At 43.7% G+C, this 18,524-nt stretch overlaps 1 protein-coding gene and 1 pseudogene across 1 annotated transcript; both read left to right on the top strand.

Annotated features, from left to right (window-relative positions):
- The window catches only part of LOC137296871 (synaptogenesis protein syg-2-like), a 115,204-nt pseudogene that overhangs the window by 58,661 nt on the left and 38,019 nt on the right, over positions 1-18,524 (top strand).
- LOC137258025 (protein turtle-like) lies at positions 8,472-15,817 on the top strand. Its single transcript, XM_067795566.1, has 9 exons — positions 8,472-8,511; positions 8,699-9,037; positions 11,288-11,569; positions 11,987-12,244; positions 12,650-12,928; positions 13,294-13,590; positions 13,758-14,054; positions 15,321-15,476; positions 15,717-15,817. Exons 1-9 carry the CDS (start codon positions 8,472-8,474, stop codon positions 15,815-15,817), a joined length of 2,049 nt encoding a protein of 682 aa, XP_067651667.1.

Below are 18,524 nucleotides of genomic sequence, written 5' to 3'. Positions count from 1 at the left end.
GAATACGAGCTCACGTTTAACGACTATAGCAAAGTAGTGCGTACGCCGAACGGTGATGAGGCCAGTTATACCATAGACAACATCTCTTTGGAGTTCGACATGGTCACTAGCCCGGAGCTGGCCAGGCAGGTTCGAAGTCAGTACTCTGGGAAGATGGCTATCCTATACGATCGCGTACTGAGACATAGATCAGTCGTGCGAGATAAGAGCGACACTGTGTGGAATATCAACCTGAACGTGCCGGCGCGATCGATGAAAGGTATCCTGGTCGTCCCCGTGGAGGATTACGAGCCATTCCAGAGGGACAGCGAGAAGTTTTTCAACCCCGAGATTGAAAAGGTGGAAGTGACCATCGAGGGCGTGCCCAACCAGCTGTTCAGTCATGGTATGAGACCACACCAGCAGTGGGATGAGATAAAAAAGCTACCAGTGGGGGATTACATAACAAAGGACCTGGACCTAAGCTCCGTGCAGATCGGTGAATACCTGACCACCAAGTACGCCCTATGGTTGGACATGCGATCCACGGATGATGATAAACTGCACGGTAGCGGGCGCCGTATAGATAACGGCAGCGAAGGGATAACCATCCAGATTACTAAGAAGGCCCAAACCGCTGGTAAGTTGAAATTATATCTGTACGTTATTATGGACGCGCAACTTAATATAGACAATGGGAGATTCGTGCAAGCCATCTACTAGTGGGGGAGACCCCCACACCCCCATGGGGTTACCCACTGACCCACACTGCGCCATAGTGTGCGGGCAGACTGGCTGTGGGAAGACCGTTTTCGTGTTGGATATGTTAGAGGGTTACTACAAGGATGTGTTCGATAACATCGTTATCATGTGCCCTACTCTGAGCATGAATAAAACGTACGCGCGACCTTGGGTGATGACGGACCCGGACGTACACAAAATCGACCCTGGAACACGCCTGCAGGACTGGTTGAAAGCTCTTCACGAGAAATTTAAAGGGGAACCGACGCTGTTCATACTGGACGACTGCAGCGCTAATCGCGAGATAACAAAAAAGAGAGACATGCTATCGTACCTGGCCTTCTCTGGCCGGCATGCAAATCACAGCGTCTGGGTGCTAACGCAGAAGTTCAACTCGGTGTTGAAAGACCTCAGGGAGCAGACGCGATGGGTGGCCTTATTTCACTGCAAGGACAGGGATTCGTTCGAGGAGTGTTTGAGAGAGAACGATGTGATGAGCAAATTAGAACGGGAACGGGTGAAGAAACAGCTCGCTGAAACTAAACACGCTAAGCTCGTGCTAAAGACCGACCAACCAGTAGCATATATAGTTTGCTAAGCAAAGCTAAGCAAAGCTAAGCAAAGCTAAGCAAATGCTAAGCATAGCTATGATATTCGAAGTGTTTGTCGTGTGCAACTTAACCTTCATTTCTCTGTGTTTTGTCTGCATCGGGTATTATATAGTTAAAACTAAATCTTACTTGTTATATTATAAGATGGAGTGTGAGGAATTGCTCGAACAGTTGGAGGGTACCCCCACTGGGGATTCCCCCAAGCGAGAGAAACTGGTGGCGTTGGCTGTTGGCGGCAAAGCCAAACATTACTTTGGAGACTACACTCCTGATAAAATTCACAAAATGTCAGCCGAAGAAATCGATAAGCTGTACGCTAGATACGAGTCCCGGCTCGGAGCAGAAATGACAAAGACAATAGGATCGGCTATGACCCAGATATACACCGGTATTGTGTCACATTTCCTTCCCATTCCACCAGAGCGCCGACTTTACCTGTGGGAGGACCTCGAGAAAGACCCTTTTATCGAACACGCCGTGAGCTCTATCAGCTGCGGGCTGTACCACAAATATGGCATGTTGTTGGCTCCAGTGACGGCGGCGATTATCACGGCAAAACATTGTCAATTTGAGAGAAAGAATAATAATAATAGTATAGATGGATGCTGCACAGGAAACCCCAGTGGAGGTACCCCCAACAGTGAGTTCACAGGAACCAGTGAGTCCCGAGGTGATGGTGGAGACCACTTCAACAGTAACCAGGCAGAAGAATCCTAAGAGAGTAGCTGCCGGTAAAAAACGGTGGTGTAACCAACATAAAGTGACCAACCCAACCCGACTGTTGTTGGCTGTAGGCGTAACTGCTGCCGTGGTTATAACATGGTTATATACACGTGTAGGAAACCCTGGGGGTGTGGGGGATACCCCCACGCCGCCGGCAGGCCCCACTGTAGATCCGCATATCATGTTATAATTTTAATATTTTATATCATATACATAATGTCTGAGGGGAAAACGTTCGTCAACGACGCATACCACGCCACAGTGGTCGCCAGTCTAGCCGTAGGGTACGCTCGGTTGACTAAAATGGTGCTTAAACAACCAACTATCAAGCTAGATTTCAACCTGCAGGATATGGGTATGCTCATAATGAACCTTGGTATGGCGATGGCAACAAAAGACATCCTAGTAAAACAAGGAATAATACCTGATAATATAATGAAATAAATATAGGGATGGCCACGATAGCTATGATGGTCGGTGGGGCGTTAGTGAATGCCCTGGCATTTTCCGGGAGTAATTTCCTCTTCTCGAAACTACGAGATGATCACGCGGCTGAAATACAGGAAGAAAGGAAACGGCACGATCTCGCTACTGAGAAATTACAAAGAGCACAGGCCGAGTACGCTAAAAAACGCCTCCAGAGGATCGATTTTATTAACGAACAACTCACGCGTGAAAACCATGCCGTTCAAACATTCAACGATGTCGATGAAGCAATGAAAGAATACTACCTACTAACTGGTAAACAATTGGAACCGCTCAATAAACCCACACTCGCTCAGTACTACACACCATCCAAGGGACAAATGAATCGTGAACTGGGCTTCATAGTTTTGGGTATAGCAGCTACTGCGTTGGTTGCGAAGCAATTAAACTAAAATACCTATATAAGTAAACATGAGACCCGCTCCATACCGATGCGAATACATACTTATGGGGAAGACCGAGGCCTGTGGTAGGAAATGCAGGAATCAGGGGTTCTGTTGTTTCCATATGGGAAGTCCTAACTACACGTGTTCTGTGTGTGGTATCGGGGTTAAAGGGCACTACTGTCTATGTAAAGCTCACGGAGCGAACGTAGTCAGACATCAACTCATCTACGAGAATAAAAAAGGCTACATAAAAGAACATAGGCGACTGCTCAAGATAGACTCCAATGCGTGAACCAATTAGACATTGGTTCTCTTAGGTGTAAACACTATGTATACTGTGCGCGAGCTAAAGCGGGTCGCAAAACAGAGAGGTGTCATCGGGTATTCTCGAATGCGGAAGTCAGCATTGTTGAGATTACTAGGTTTAGAAGCCCCTCCTACGGTAAAACAATTAAAAACTCAAGCGAAACAGCTTGGATACACGGGTTATTCAAACATGGGGAGAGATTGGTTAGTCGGATTGTTATCACATGATACCTCGCTGATAGAAGACTTCCGAGACATGTCAAATAAAATACAGGATTAAAATATATTTTTTAATAAGGTTACTGTGAACCAATTAGACATTAGTTCTCTTAGGCACGCCGTAGGCAATTATTTGAGAGGTTGGCGCATGCGCGTTGATAGAAACATAGACATTACAGATATCAAGCCTCTGATAGCTGATAAGGTCAACCAGGAACTAAATAACCTAGGAAGTATCAAGTTTCAGATCACAGTGAAAATGTCGCTCGATAAGCAGGTCTCCACAGGGGCCACTGAGTATGTTCAGCCTTACTTCCGAGGTCAACAAGAGGTCGCCACACATACAGAGACCATTGACGCATCAATCGATACCAGTTTTCAACAGATACGAGAATACCTAGAACGCTACACACACTTGGGGTCCGGGTGGGCTGTAGATAAAATCGATAATGTCTATCTAGACATAGCTAACTACATGCCGTTCAGAGGCGGGTCATACCTAGCCTTGCCTCCATACTATAGGAACAAACATGCCATAGTAAACGTTAAGAATAGAGGAAACGATTGCCTGAGGTTAGCTATCAGGTCAGCCTTATTTCCAGCTGGCACTCATTCAGATAGGCTTTCTAGCTATCCCCAAGATGATGGGCTTAATTGGGATGGTATAGATGAACCAACCCCAATATCCCAGATCACTAAAGTAGAAAAACAGAATAACCTGGCTATAAATGTCTTTGGGCACGAAGGTAACACAACAATAGTACACAGGGTCAGTCCGGTGAAGGATCGCCAAGTTATCAATATATTCATGATCCAGCGAGGTGACAAGTATCACTACACATGGATAAAACACTTTAGCAGGCTGTTGTATGACCAATCGGTACACAGAGAAAAGACCCACTTCTGTGAACGATGCCTACATGGTTTCAGTCGAGCTGATTTATTAGAATCCCACCGGGATGATTGTCAAGGTGTGGGGCAGACGGCCATACGAGTCGACATGCCTAAGGAAGGTGAAAATATCCTACAATTCAGTAACCACAAGAACCAAATGTCTGTACCTTATATCATATACGCCGACTTCGAAGCCTTAGTTGTGGGTGGGGATTCCCCCAGTGGTAGCTTCACCCACAAGACACAAGAGCATAAAGCCTGTTCGTTTGGATACATTGTCGTCCGTTGTGACGGGGAAACGAAAGCTCCGGTAGTGTATAGGGGCCCTGACGCGGCTGAAAGGTTTCTAAAGTGTTTGCAGGAGGAAGAAAAAATTATTAGGAATGCATTGTATAGAATCGCTCCCATGCGTATGACCCGAGCCGACAGGTTAGCTCACGCTAGTAGCACTAACTGTCACGTGTGCGACTCACCACTTAACGGTGATTCGGTGAGAGATCACTGCCACATAACTGGTAAGTATAGAGGCGCCGCTCACAACGCGTGCAACCTCAAGCTTAAAATCAACCCTAAGACAATAAACATCCCCGTTGTCTTTCACAACTTGAGAGGGTACGACTCACACTTGATCATGCAGGCCATCGCGAAAATAGATGGTAATATAACGTGCATCCCCAACAACATGGAGAGATACATCTCCTTCAGCTTAAACGGACTTAGGTTCATTGACTCGTTTCAGTTCCTCCTGTCGTCACTCGACAGTCTGGTCAAGGCCAACAATACCTTCCCTATCACCGATCGATACACAGACGCCGAGACTAGACCCCTGCTTATGAGGAAGGGTGTGTACCCCTATGAGTACATGGATAGTTGGGTCAAGTTCACCGAGACCAGACTACCCCCTATTGACTGTTTTTATAGCAAGCTGAATGAGGCGTCCGTCTCACGAGATGATTACTCGCACGCGACTAACGTATGGAATAAACTGGGTTGTAAGAACCTGGGTGATTATCACGACCTGTACTTGAGGACAGATGTACTGCTGTTAGCCGACGTGTTTGAAACGTTTCGGCGGACGTGTTTAAAGCAGTATAAACTCGACCCCGCATGGTATTACACCAGCCCAGGTCTGTCGTGGGACGCCTTGCTTAAAAAGACCGGAGTTAATTTGGAATTGCTCACAGATTACGACATGCACCTATTCATTGAGAAAGGCTTGCGAGGTGGGATTTCCATGGCATCCAAACGATACGCTAAAGCAAATAATCAATACGTGAAAGGTTACGATCCTAACAAACCAACCAATCACATTCTCTACCTCGACGCAAACAACCTGTACGGCTGGGCCATGAGCCAGTATCTACCTACAGGGGGATTCGAATGGGTACCACACGTTGATGTTATGGGGGCCGCACCAGATTCGAACAAAGGGTATATCCTCGAAGTTGACTTAGAGTATCCCAAGGAATTACACACATCACACAACAGCTATCCCCTTGCACCCGAACGTATGAGGGTTAACACAGACTGGATGTCTGAGTACCAACATAACTTGTCAGGTGGTCGTGTGACAGACGTTGAAAAACTCGTGCCTAACTTAATGAATAAGACCAAGTACATCGTTCACTATCGCAACCTACAGCTGTACCTGTCGTTGGGTATGAGGCTGACCAAAATACACAGGGTGCTCATGTTCGACCAGAGCCCATGGATGGAGCCCTACATCAGAATGAACACAGACCTACGAAAAAAAGCCACCAGTGATTTTGAGAAAAATCTCTACAAGCTCATGAACAACTCGGTGTTTGGTAAGACTATGGAGAACCTGAGGAAACGCGTGACCGTGAAGCTGGTTAGATCTAGTGAGGAAGACAAGCTCAGGAAATTGATAGCCAGTCCGGCATTCAACCGTAATAAAATATTTACAGACAACCTGGTTGCCATACACATGAAGAAAAGCCACATAAAATTCAACCGACCTGTTTACGTGGGGATGAGCATCCTCGATTTATCCAAACACCTGATGTACGACTTTTACTACAACGAGCTCAAGAAACAGTACGGCGACAGGTGTGAAGTACTGTACACTGACACGGATTCCCTACTAATGGAGATTCGAACCGAGGACGTGTACGAAGACATGAAAAAACACCTCGATTTATACGACACCAGCGACTACCCTAAGACCCATACCCTACACAGTACGGTAAATAAAAAGGTCCTAGGTAAGATGAAGGACGAGTGTGCTGGCACGCCCATAGCCGAGTACATAGGTTTGAGGCCTAAGATGTACTCCATACTGAAAGCCGACAATAGTGAGATCCGGAAGGCTAAGGGGGTTAAGAAGTATGTGGTGAAACAACACATCAAACACGCCAGATTCAAGGAAGCCCTGTTCAAGACCCGTACCTTTAGACATAAAATGAACACACTTAGAAGTGATGGACATAAGATATACGGACTGACTATAAACAAGACGTCCCTGTCGCCTATGGACACGAAACGTTGGATAGCTATTGATGGGATAAACACATACGCGTATGGACATGAAAAAATTTGAGGCTATTTACTACAGCCCGCGTGGGTACTGGAAAGGAGCTAGCGCAGTAGATAAGCTAGCTAAACTAGCGCGAGTACCCCCGGAGGAAGCCAAAGCGTGGCTTAAAAAACAAGCCCTGTGGCAGATCTATTTACCGGCACCACGCTACGTGCCTAGAAGGAGGTTCGGTATTAACATACCTAATAGCGTTCACCAGGCAGACCTACTGTTCCTACCCCACGATAAGAGGTACAAGTATGCCTTAACCGTAGTGGACGTAGCCAGTCGTTACAAGGAAGCCGAACCCTTGACCACGAAAGATTCGGCCCAGGTAGCCAGAGGATTTGAACGCATATACAAACGCAGCCCACTGACGTGGCGAACAGAGCTGCAAGTTGACCCCGGACGGGAGTTCATGGGTGCCGTGTCACAACTGCTAGCCAAACACGATACAAAGGTCAGGCGTGGCACGGCCGGAGCCCATCGCAGCCAAGCCATAGTTGAGAGATTTAATAGGACTTTGGCTTAGCGCTTGTTCGGCTATCAGTATGCTAGGGAGATGACCACCCCTGGAAAACGATCGACTGAATGGGTCACGAGGTTACCCAAGGTGGTGTCGGCAATCAACCATGAAGTCACCCGTCTCACCGGTAAGAAACCGGCAGACGCTATCAAACAAAAATCAATAGTTGCAGAGGCGGCCGCTCCATTGCGTGGGAAGGAGAAACAGATACCAGATAGGGCTCTAGTGAGGTATCTATACCAGCCGGGGGAACACGAGGGCGATAGCCGTAAGCGGGCCACCGATCCTATATGGTCAGTCAAAACTTACAACATAGATAAAGTGGATATGAAAGCGACGAACCTAACTTGTACTACTTGAGGGGTGGGCCGGGTAGGGGGTTTGTAAGAGAAGAATTATTGATCGTACCGTACGGCACAGTATTACCTCCTACCAAGGCACAGTTGTAGTAGGGGTAATAGTAGCAAGAGCTAAGGGGCCCACCAACGTCTTATTTAGTAAATAAGGCGTTGTAGAGACTTTTTGTGAAAGTGGTCCAGAACCCCCATTCCCTATACTACTCAGGCAGTGACAAAGCCATGTGCTTTGACGAGCAGCACTAACAATCAAGGGAAGTAATCTGTTTTTACAATCATGATAATACTTTTAGGAAAACTAGTAACAGTTATAGCCTAGCTAGACTTTCTGAACCTCATCTGAACTAAATTTTACATTGAAAATTACCACACTATTTTAATACTTTGCAACATTAAAAGTACAACCTTTTGACAACAATTATCTTTAATGTATGAAATTATAAATAATAGAATAAAAAGTGTTTTCTGCATCAAAAATGTTAATATAACAGAATGATAGTCTAGCCTATAAAAGACACGCAGACAAAGAAAGAACGAAAACACATACGAAAAGCACACACACATACACTCACATTCACGGCATAGTAACTGCAAACAGAGAGTAACGAGTAACAGTGACCCTTCACGTATATCTCGTTGAAACCAGTATCTATATACATGTTGAACCTTTATTTCAGATTGTTAGGGAGGTGTTAGACAAACAGCGTGATGAACACGACCCCAGCTGCAATATTATATGTGGTAGCAGGTGCGTTCCTTATGACGGTCGTATCCTGTAATGTCTTGTAAGATAATGAAGTAAAAACATATAATTGCATTACACAACATATTACTTTATATAAACAAAGTCAAACAGTAAAAGTCTCTAGTTGGTGTAATACAACGGCCTGCTTCGTGAAGGACCTTCTACATAACAACATGTTTTCGGTGTGCAGGTGTTGCATCATGTGCAACCAGTGACAGTCCAGTGTTGTCTGCAGTGTCTGACACAGCCAAGTTCAGTTGGGAGATTCCACAGGGAGGTCTTGGGGCAGGAGCCAGTTTCTATGCTATCAGTCCTACTGGTGACACTGTGTTCATAGTGACAGGTTCTGGGATATTCCTCCCCACTGCCAACTACAGAGATAGATTAGTGTACCAGGGGAACGTAGCAGTTAGGAATTTCACCTTCACCCTCAGCAACATCCAGACATCAGATGCTGGGACATACACCTGTGGGAATGGGGGTAGCAATAGTGTGATACAAAACTGTGGACAGAAACTTGTTGTCCTAGGTGAGTGGGTGTTCAGTTGTTGTTTATAGATCTTTGGAGTGGCCTTTGTATATCCCTGATGCATATTCGGATAAAACTATATGAATGCAGTATATTAGATAAGACCTTTCCCTCCTGGTCTAATAGATCATTACATGACTGTATACTTTAACCCAAACGTCACATATCTATGTGCACGCACTGCATGTACCAAAGCTCAAAATGTATATGATGCTGGATAACAACGTTCAGCTTCACCCAAATGAATTATTTCAGCAGTTGATGTATTCATGAGTATTGTTGATGTTGAATAGTTGATGTAAATGACGATCTCTAGGGACAGTGGCGCTGCTATTAATGCATAGATGGTTACACAGATTACATACGCATTATACCATTCTGAACAATGCCGTTGTGTTACTGATTAGCTCCGAGGTGGGGGGGGGGGGGGGGGGGGGAGGGGGGGGAAAGAAAATTCATACTTTGAAATTTTTCATTCGTCAGAATGGAGTGTTTTTTTTTGGTTTTTTTTTAGTTTTCTGTTCTTATGTATAGAGAGATGGGAAGGAGCCCGATGCCAAATACATACAAAATGTCTACATCTCCCCATATCTGAATACCACTCTTCCTCATCACAGTACCCCAACAGCACGAATAACAAGTAACAGAATATATGGCATTGATGTATGGCAATGATAATCGAGATGACGGTATCGGGAATCAAGATGACGGCTTCCGTCACTTCCGTTTACTAATGAAAACAACCAACTTCACTGCCATTGTGCACGTGAATTTTAATGATACAACACTTTCTTCAAGAAAACAAAGAGAGAGAAAAAAAAACTTTAAAAGATGCAGCAGCGGTTTCTGTTATGCTCTTGTTCTGAATGACTCAAAAAAATGCCCCGTCCGAGCAATAAAGCACGTCGAAGTGTTCTTGGGATGATTAATGCTGGTTCCAGAGTTGTCAACTTCATACGAGATATGGGAGTACATCGGACGAGAGTTTACTGACTGATTGAACGGCAAAATTAAAGGAATTCTGTGAGACATCGGCCTAGAGATGAAGGCCACGAGTGACGTAACGCAGACAAGATCGTTACATAGTTACGTCTTCGCGGTCTTGTGGTCTTCACAACCGTTGTCTGCCAGCTACCGATATACAGCTGTGCGTCGACGTTTAAGAGCACACCGGCTACACTGTAGGAGGCCCTATATTGGACTGATGTTGAAGCAACGGCATCGTCGCCTTCAGTTAGCATTGGCTCACCAAAATACGTTCTGGAGATATGCACAGTGGCAGACCATTGTTTTTTTCAGGCGAGGGTCGTTTTTGTTTCCAAGTAGCAGATGTAAGAATGAGAATATAGCGTTTAAGAGACATACGCGTTCTGGAATGTGCCCGTTGGGATGGGACATCCTTTATAATCTGGGGTGGAATATGGTAGGGAAGGCATGTGCCACCTGTAATCTTCCAAAACAACGGCCAAGGTCGTGAAATGGGTGTAACTGCACGATGCCACTGTCGTCTAGTTCTTTAGACCCAGACCACAGTTGCAGTTCCAGCACGATAACGCCCTCGCCTACACTGCCATTTTTATAGGCACATTCCAGGCCAATCACCACATCCAGATAGTGGCTTCGCCACCTCTTAGTCCTGGTTTAAATCCCTGGGACAGTTTGGACCGACGCCTTCGCCAAAGACCAGTTCATCCACAAAATCGGCGGCAGCTGGGGAACTCAGTCTTGAACGAGTACAATAACATTCTCCGTGCTTTCATTCCACGTTTGTTTATGTCAATAAGAAGACGCTGTACTGATGTGGAAAGCAATAATGGTGGTCACACAAAGTGCTGATAACATCGAATGTCAGCTTGAGCTTCTAAACGTGTCTAATGTCAGGATAGACTCTAGAAACAATTCATCAGCTCTGAAATCTACTGTTGTCCATAATCTTTCTTTGGTGCGTTCTGACAAAACATGTGGTGGCTGGAAACGTGTGTGTGGTGTAACAGATCTTATTTCAAATGAACATGTCGCGTTTCATTTGGAACTAAGTATATTATTGTACTTTGTCCAGGTACCTTTTCAAGGACACTCCACATTGTTTCATACATGGCATCAGGGGCTTGAATTATATTATATACCTTGGGTCCATGTGCATAAATGCTACAGCGTTACATATCGAATAACACAAGAAAAAATCAAGACAAATCGGATACAAAAACACTAGAACATATTTCAGCATTAAATGCGAATGTATCTTGCCAGGTAAACCCACAACACCTGGCCGTCCAGTGTCAACAACACCTGTCTACAAACAGCAAGTGACCTTGACCTGCAGCTCCACTTCTACCACTGTCCCAGCTGACCATGGGCTGACCTTGATCTACATCTGGCAGCGGGACGACATTGACATCACAGTTACCTCCCCTGGTTCCCCTTACACCTTCACAGTGAGTTCCCGGGACAGTCACAGCTACAGATGTAGAGCTAGAGAAAGTCAGGGTCTAGAGTCAGAGTGGAGCCAGGTGTACAACATGGAGCCTGAGTGTGAGTATAGCATACACATTACTGATTCCTGAAAACTTCATCATAGGTTCAATATGGGTAGCAAATATACAATCATGTGACCCAAGATGAAAAACAGAAATGTGCAAAGAAAATGGAAGGAAGCGTGAAAAGCTGACAAGAGTTACAAATATTTATTTTCGTAATAAAGCTAACCGTGGTTTAGGAATTTCCTGAAATTATTACTCACCCAATGAAACTTGGACTTGCTCGTCAGCTGGTCATCTATATTGGTCGTCAGTCAGCTGCCTATACTATCACGTCTTATCTTCTGTTAACTACTTCCTAATAGACCCAACTATTTAGAACAGTAACGCACAAAAGGTGTATATCTGGCTTAATGTATTTACGGTTCAAATCATACATACATCGCGAGTGCCACATTACTATTTATTCCAGATGGCCCATACCAGATCTCCCTCACACCTTCCACCTACTCCTACACTGTGACAGAACACCAGGCTCTTCCATCAATCACATGCTCCGCCCTCTGTAGACCCGGATGTAGCTACAGGTGGATACACAATGGAACAGCTTTCAACAGTGGAGCCGTGCTCCAGGGACAAGCTGACAGATCCAAGGCAGGCTTCTACAGTTGTCAGCCTTCTAATGCACACGGGAATAGTGAGAGTGTTACAGTCAGTGTTGATGTTCAGTGTAAGTATATAGTCTACACTGGTGACAGTGTTAAGCTCAGTGTTGCTATTCAGCGTAAGTATATAGACAGCGTTGCAGTCAGTGTTGATCTCCAATATAGGTTTATAGTCTACACTGGTGATCACAGTGCCACAAATCAGTGTTGATGTTCAGCTAGATACCACACTGGTTTAGCGTTCAGCCATTTCGTGCTCCAACACAGGCTCCTACAGGTGTCAGCCTTATAATACATACGGGAGTAGTGACAGCGTTACAGTCTGTGTTGATATCCAGCGTAGATATATTGTCTACACCAGTGACAGTGTTAGTTTATGTTGATAGGTTTTTTTTGCGCTTCTTTCAGTCCTTGTTGAATTCAGTGTGCAACCAATACAATGTCAGTGATGCACTGCTTCATATTTTCAGATCCAGCAGACATAGCTATATTTACCGTCAACTCTCACAAAGACTCAGTGACAGTTAACGAGTCTGATTTGGCCACCTTACGCTGTCAGGTTGACAGCAAGCCATGGTCTGTCATCAGGTTACTCAATGGAACTGAGGACTTGACTAGGGCAAATGACTCCTTAACTGCAACATATAAACTGCAATCAGCAGACTGTAGACAAAGAGGGAACTACTCTTGTACTGCCTCTAACGACATCGGGGAACCTGTCATCAAGACGATGGAGTTGCTGGTGAAATGTAATTTCTGTGTGGTGCTGTTGTAATGGTTTCATGTACGGTGTTTCATGAAACATAAGCTCGTCAATAACTGTTGAGAGTAGGACATCATACTATGATTTGATTCTTAGTAATGTAACAATATCGCGACAATCTTATAAAACGAACACAATAAGTAAAGCAAAGCAATACATCCCGACAAACTCTGCAAGCTTTCTGTTTGAATTTCACCTTGCTCTTCCTTGTTTGACCACGATAATGGGTATTGCTTCTTCCAATCCAATATGAATGCTGTCCTCTTGCTTCAACCAGGTTCTTATCGAGTGTCACTCAAACAGCATTTGTCCCCGAACCTTTACGTGACGTTTTGCTTTACATTTAACCAGGTTTACCTCGGCTAGATGACTCAGTGTCCCAGCAACTCAGGTTTGCTGCAATGCTGGGTGGCGACGTGACTGTGTCTGTGTCAGTCCTGGCCTACCCCCTTCCTACTTTTACCTGGCGCAGATCCATCAGCACCACCCAGGACCTCACTGGTTCCTCCAGCCCGGTCTCAGACATCTCAGTCACTGCCAGACTACACCTTACTAACCTCCAGCAGCAGGACTTTGGTGACTACAGTCTTACAGTGGACAATGGTGTGGACAGATCAGTGACACACACTGTCAGCATAGTGACCGAAGGTGTGATTTCAGGTTTACCCGGAGCTTACGTTCAACTGTTCGTATATTTTTTTCTGTTTATTAATTCGTATTTTTGTTATCTGTTGTTTGTAATTTGTTTTCATTTTTATTCATTTGAGTTTTGCAATCAATGTACCCGGTGTGTCTTCATATTAATATGGTTCAAGGGCCACCACAGACACCGACACAGTTCAGAGATCTGGATAATTCAACAACGTCGTCGGTGTGGTTGTCGTGGCTGCCTGGTTTCAATGGTGGACAGCCTCAGACGTTTCTAATTGAGTATCGTCAGTTTGCTACAAGAACGTGGATTGTGTATAATTCTTATGGTGACACAAGCGATATGATGGTGGTGGAAGTAGCTGGCCTTATATCTGGAGAGATTTACATATTCCGACTACAGGCTGAAAATGAAAATGGAGATTCCAACAGACATGTCTTCCTAGAAACTAAAACTGCAGGGGGTACGTGTCACTCATTCACTCACTGGCCACTCTAAGCATTGCATGGAACATTCGTCAGCTGCATCAATGAAAGCGTATGAATGCCTTTTGGTGTGGTCAATGTATTTAAGTCTTTCCAAAGGGTACAGATGACCAAATACTTATATAGTTATAAATATGTGTATGAGTGAGTTAATATTTAACCTCAAATCGGCAAATGTTTTAGACGTATCTTGAAGAGTAAGTGAGATAGTTAAAATCTGACGTCACATCGGCAATATTTCGGCCATATCGTGACGAGAACATTTAACACTGGGAAGGAATGTACATTATACAAATCTGCCAACGATGGACAGTTAAAATACTAAAATATCACAGATATAAACATGAAACTAGCATGGAAAACTAAACCGCTGCAAGTAAAGAAGACAATGCAATATGAAACACGGGGTATAGATCGCCAACAACTGATGGTAGATCACTATACTGGGGACTATCGTGAAGAGAACATGTTAGAAATTAAAATGGAGTAAATGTATAGTGTATATTAAACTTAAACGACAATAGAACAACTAGAATATCACAGATACAGCAAAAACAAGAACGCTAAACTAATGGATACCATGGATACCTATGGATACAATGAACATGCACAATGGAGGCAGATTAGAACGAACAGTTTTGCAATTATTAGATGGATTATCGTGGATTATTTGAACTCGTGGGCGGCATGAACGGCGGGGGGTTTTGGTTGTTGGAGAACGCCAGGAAGGAGGTAAAGACCGGACGCGCTATTCTCGAAACGTTCGTAGATCTACTAACTTCTTAAGCTCATTCGTAACATATTGGCTGCGATCAAAGTTAAGAATCCATGGGGCTACGGGTGTTTCGAGAATAAGGACCCTGGCCTTCCTGAACCCATGCATATTGGAAACAGACAGTTACTTCCTGGTCAGACTCCCGAACTGTCTGATGCATGTTATGGCATTATTGCATTGCCTGGTCGAATATTTACAGACTACCATCACACTGTCACTTGTATAAAGCAGACAACAAACAAGACATTCAAACTATGGATCAGATTTATACATTGTACTCATCTTTCGAATTTAACCTGTGCCATCTGTATTTAAATCTATGATGTGCAAGGGCAGATGGCCTGGTTAAATGTAAACTGATGATTATATTTGTGTGAGGCGTCGCAAAACTAAACACAGGTATGTTTTACTTGAATGCAGTGACGTCATACTAGCATTTGACTGTATGCCATTTTTATTTTCATTATAGATCCACCAGCCCAGCAAAAGCTCGACGTTGTGTGTACAAGTACAGGAATCATAGCAGGGGCGACAGTAGGAGGCATTCTTCTTACCCTGCTAATTGGAGGAACTGTTATAATGGTTCTGTATAGAAAGGGGTACAGGTTCGGCAACGTTCTGAAAGGTATACATTAACTTTCCTGTAGTGAACATGGCATATGGTTGAAGTGAATTTGCATAAACATCTGTTTTCAAGATTGTCAATGATAAAGAAAGAAGCCAATCTGCATTGCCAATGAAGATGAACTTTTGTGCATCCACAAGTTCTGCAATAAAGAAGTTGTCTTTCCACAAAAAGTGATACCCTTCATCCTAGCATCTTCTAAATGCCACTTAATGTTGCACCGCCTTAATATGTCTGCAGTGACCCCCTTATCCTTCCTACGATTGATGTGCCATTTGATGTTTTTGCCTCACTGTGTATGCCGTCTTCTTATTCTTTTTTCAGATGCTCGAAAAAGGTAATTTATAAATACCACAGTTCAGAAAGTAACTTACAGTTCGTCAGCAACAATTAAGTTTTACATACTGATGGTTTATAACTGCCAATCCGTTCATAACTGGCCGATTATAAGAACCCTAGCTGATACTGTTTTGCAGTTCCAGCCATCCTGAAGCTGTTGAAATGGACAACAAAGGGTATTCATCATTAGGTATGTACTGGCCATTGCATGTTTCCCTTACGTTGATGTAACACTCATCTCTTGATCTGGTAGCTCTAAACAATCACGATGTGTTTCAGATCAGATCAATGCTCCAGCGCAGTATTCGGATTTGGAGGAGGAATCAGTAAATCAACAGCACTTACAGCTAAAGATTTATGAGAACACAAACGGTAGATATTATTGATCCTCGCGTTTTCAAATTTATTGTGAAAAGAGGAGGCTGTTATTTTGATATTTTTTTTACAAAGTTGTGTTGTGAATCGTATTTTCAGCGGATGTTGCAGCAGACACACGTACCATAGGGCATCGCCATACCAGAACACCGGGGCACTTTCTCAAGGTAACGAAACCATGAAACACTTCTAGTGAGGAAATCATCGTCATCGTCGTGAATTAACTGTGCCCATAAATCCCTCAATATCACTACTCATCATGATTATTCTCTGTCTTCTGCACAGTACAATGCATTGCTTTCAGCTGGTATCATTTACTGTAGGTGTAATTTCCTTTATTTGTATATTTTGCAGGCCCTGACCTTGAATATAACTAACGAAACACAGTATACATCATGATATCAGTTTCAAATATGTATAAAAAGTTCGTTCAGTACAAAGCATTGCTTATTTGAGGCAAACGTCTTTGTTATTGTCTTTAATTTGATTGAAGTGCTAAACATGATCAGTTCATGGTGGTTAAGTTCATATCGTCTTTGTCGACTGTTTATCATTGGATATTCCACATACTTGAAATCAAAATTGGACTGACAAAGCACGCTCTCATTTCGCCACTATGCACTACTCACACTGAGGGGCAAACATTCTAATAGGAATTATTGGGAGCCTGGTCCAAAGAGGTAGGCGTGTTTCCCTATCAGATGGATCACATGCGCGATCTGGCAGTTCATCATTTTGGAGAAGACATTTTTCACTGTACCTTTCTACCGTTTCAGTTTTGTTGAGAACGTTTTGACAGTTTGAGTTTTCTAGTTTACATTTCCAGCAGGTGAGCATTTGATGTATGATTAAAGTGGTAATTCTACTCAAACTACTCGAGTAGTTATTAGTTAATGCTGTTGAATTGAATAACTGGAAAAAAGTAAAGCCTGCTTCCAAGGACAGCAACCAAGACTACCTCAAACATCTTCCATCTGCATACTAGTATTTGAACATCATCCTAGAAACCTCTGATCGGGAAAACAGGTGAATATCCAAATGTGTCTTTAACAGGAAACAAAATTTGTTGGCATAAATATGGTCCGGTGTAGACTTTGAATGTCAACGCAATAAATTTTTATGTCCATGCAAGAAAGGTCCAGGTCGTTGCTTAGTTGCCTCCTAAGGGGGAATTGAAACCCGACAGCATGGCACGTTTAACGGTCATAAACCAGAGAAATACAAGGGGGAATTTTCAGTCCGAACACACAATGGCTTTCATATCAGTTTACTGTGACAGTACTATACAGAGTTGGCAACAAGGTCCACATTTCACAACCAGTGTAATCAACACAACTCGGAGGTAAATTACACTCGTAAACAACTTGATGCATATCACTGAAGAAGGCTATTGACAGGAATCAGTTTCAAGCTATGTATTAAATAACCAGATACACGCCTGACAGTTACGAGTTGAGGTGACCAAGTGACATTTGTATAATATACCATATGCAACAGTCAACTCTTCTGTCTACCGTGCACCCGAGTATGAAGATACCGATCTACCAGTAATGACGAGTCTGGTCTATACGTAATAACGAGACGGACCTGCAGTTAATAACGAGGTCAGTCTCCAAGTAATAAAGAGATTGGTCTACACGTAATAGCGAGACTGGTTTACAAATAATAACGAGATCAGCCTACAAATAATAAGGGGGCGGGTCTACAAGTAATACCGAAAGTGGTCTACACATAATAACGAGACTGGTTTACAAGTAATAATGAGACCGTCTATATGCAATAACGAAACTTGTCTACAGGAAATAACGAGACCAACATACAAATACTGATGGGAATGACATACAAGTAATAAAGAGGGTGGTGTTCGGGTAGTAAGGAATCTGGTCTACACGTAATAACCAGACCGATCTAAAACGAGAGACCACTGTACAGGTTATAACGAGACCGGTGCTGTACCCCTGTACACTCATCCGCCAGACACAGACCCAGAATGCAGGGTAAATGGGCCACAAGGTCGCACTGTACAGATAAAAGTATGTAACTTGTCATTGTTGAACACATGAATTTACACCCAAAAAACTTACAGTCTCGCCCCTTTCTCTCTGATTCTCAAATAGGAGCATATATTTTGTATTTGTGAATAAGAGCGTAGGAAGCGCTCACACGCATATCTGCCATTTATCCTGAAGCAAAGGACCTATTAATATCAAAGGCGATGACTGGGTATACGTCAGTGGAGTTTTGTATGCATCCGTGTATGTGAGAGATTGCATTGTTTGGGTACATGTCAACATAATAACCAAATATATGGGACATTGATAACGGTTGAGTACT

The sequence above is a fragment of the Haliotis asinina genome, chromosome 1 (genome assembly GCF_037392515.1).
Source record: "Haliotis asinina isolate JCU_RB_2024 chromosome 1, JCU_Hal_asi_v2, whole genome shotgun sequence".
Taxonomy (NCBI): domain Eukaryota; kingdom Metazoa; phylum Mollusca; class Gastropoda; order Lepetellida; family Haliotidae; genus Haliotis; species Haliotis asinina.
The sequence above is the reverse complement of the archived record's forward strand: the minus strand, read 5'-3'. Positions and strand labels throughout refer to the sequence as shown.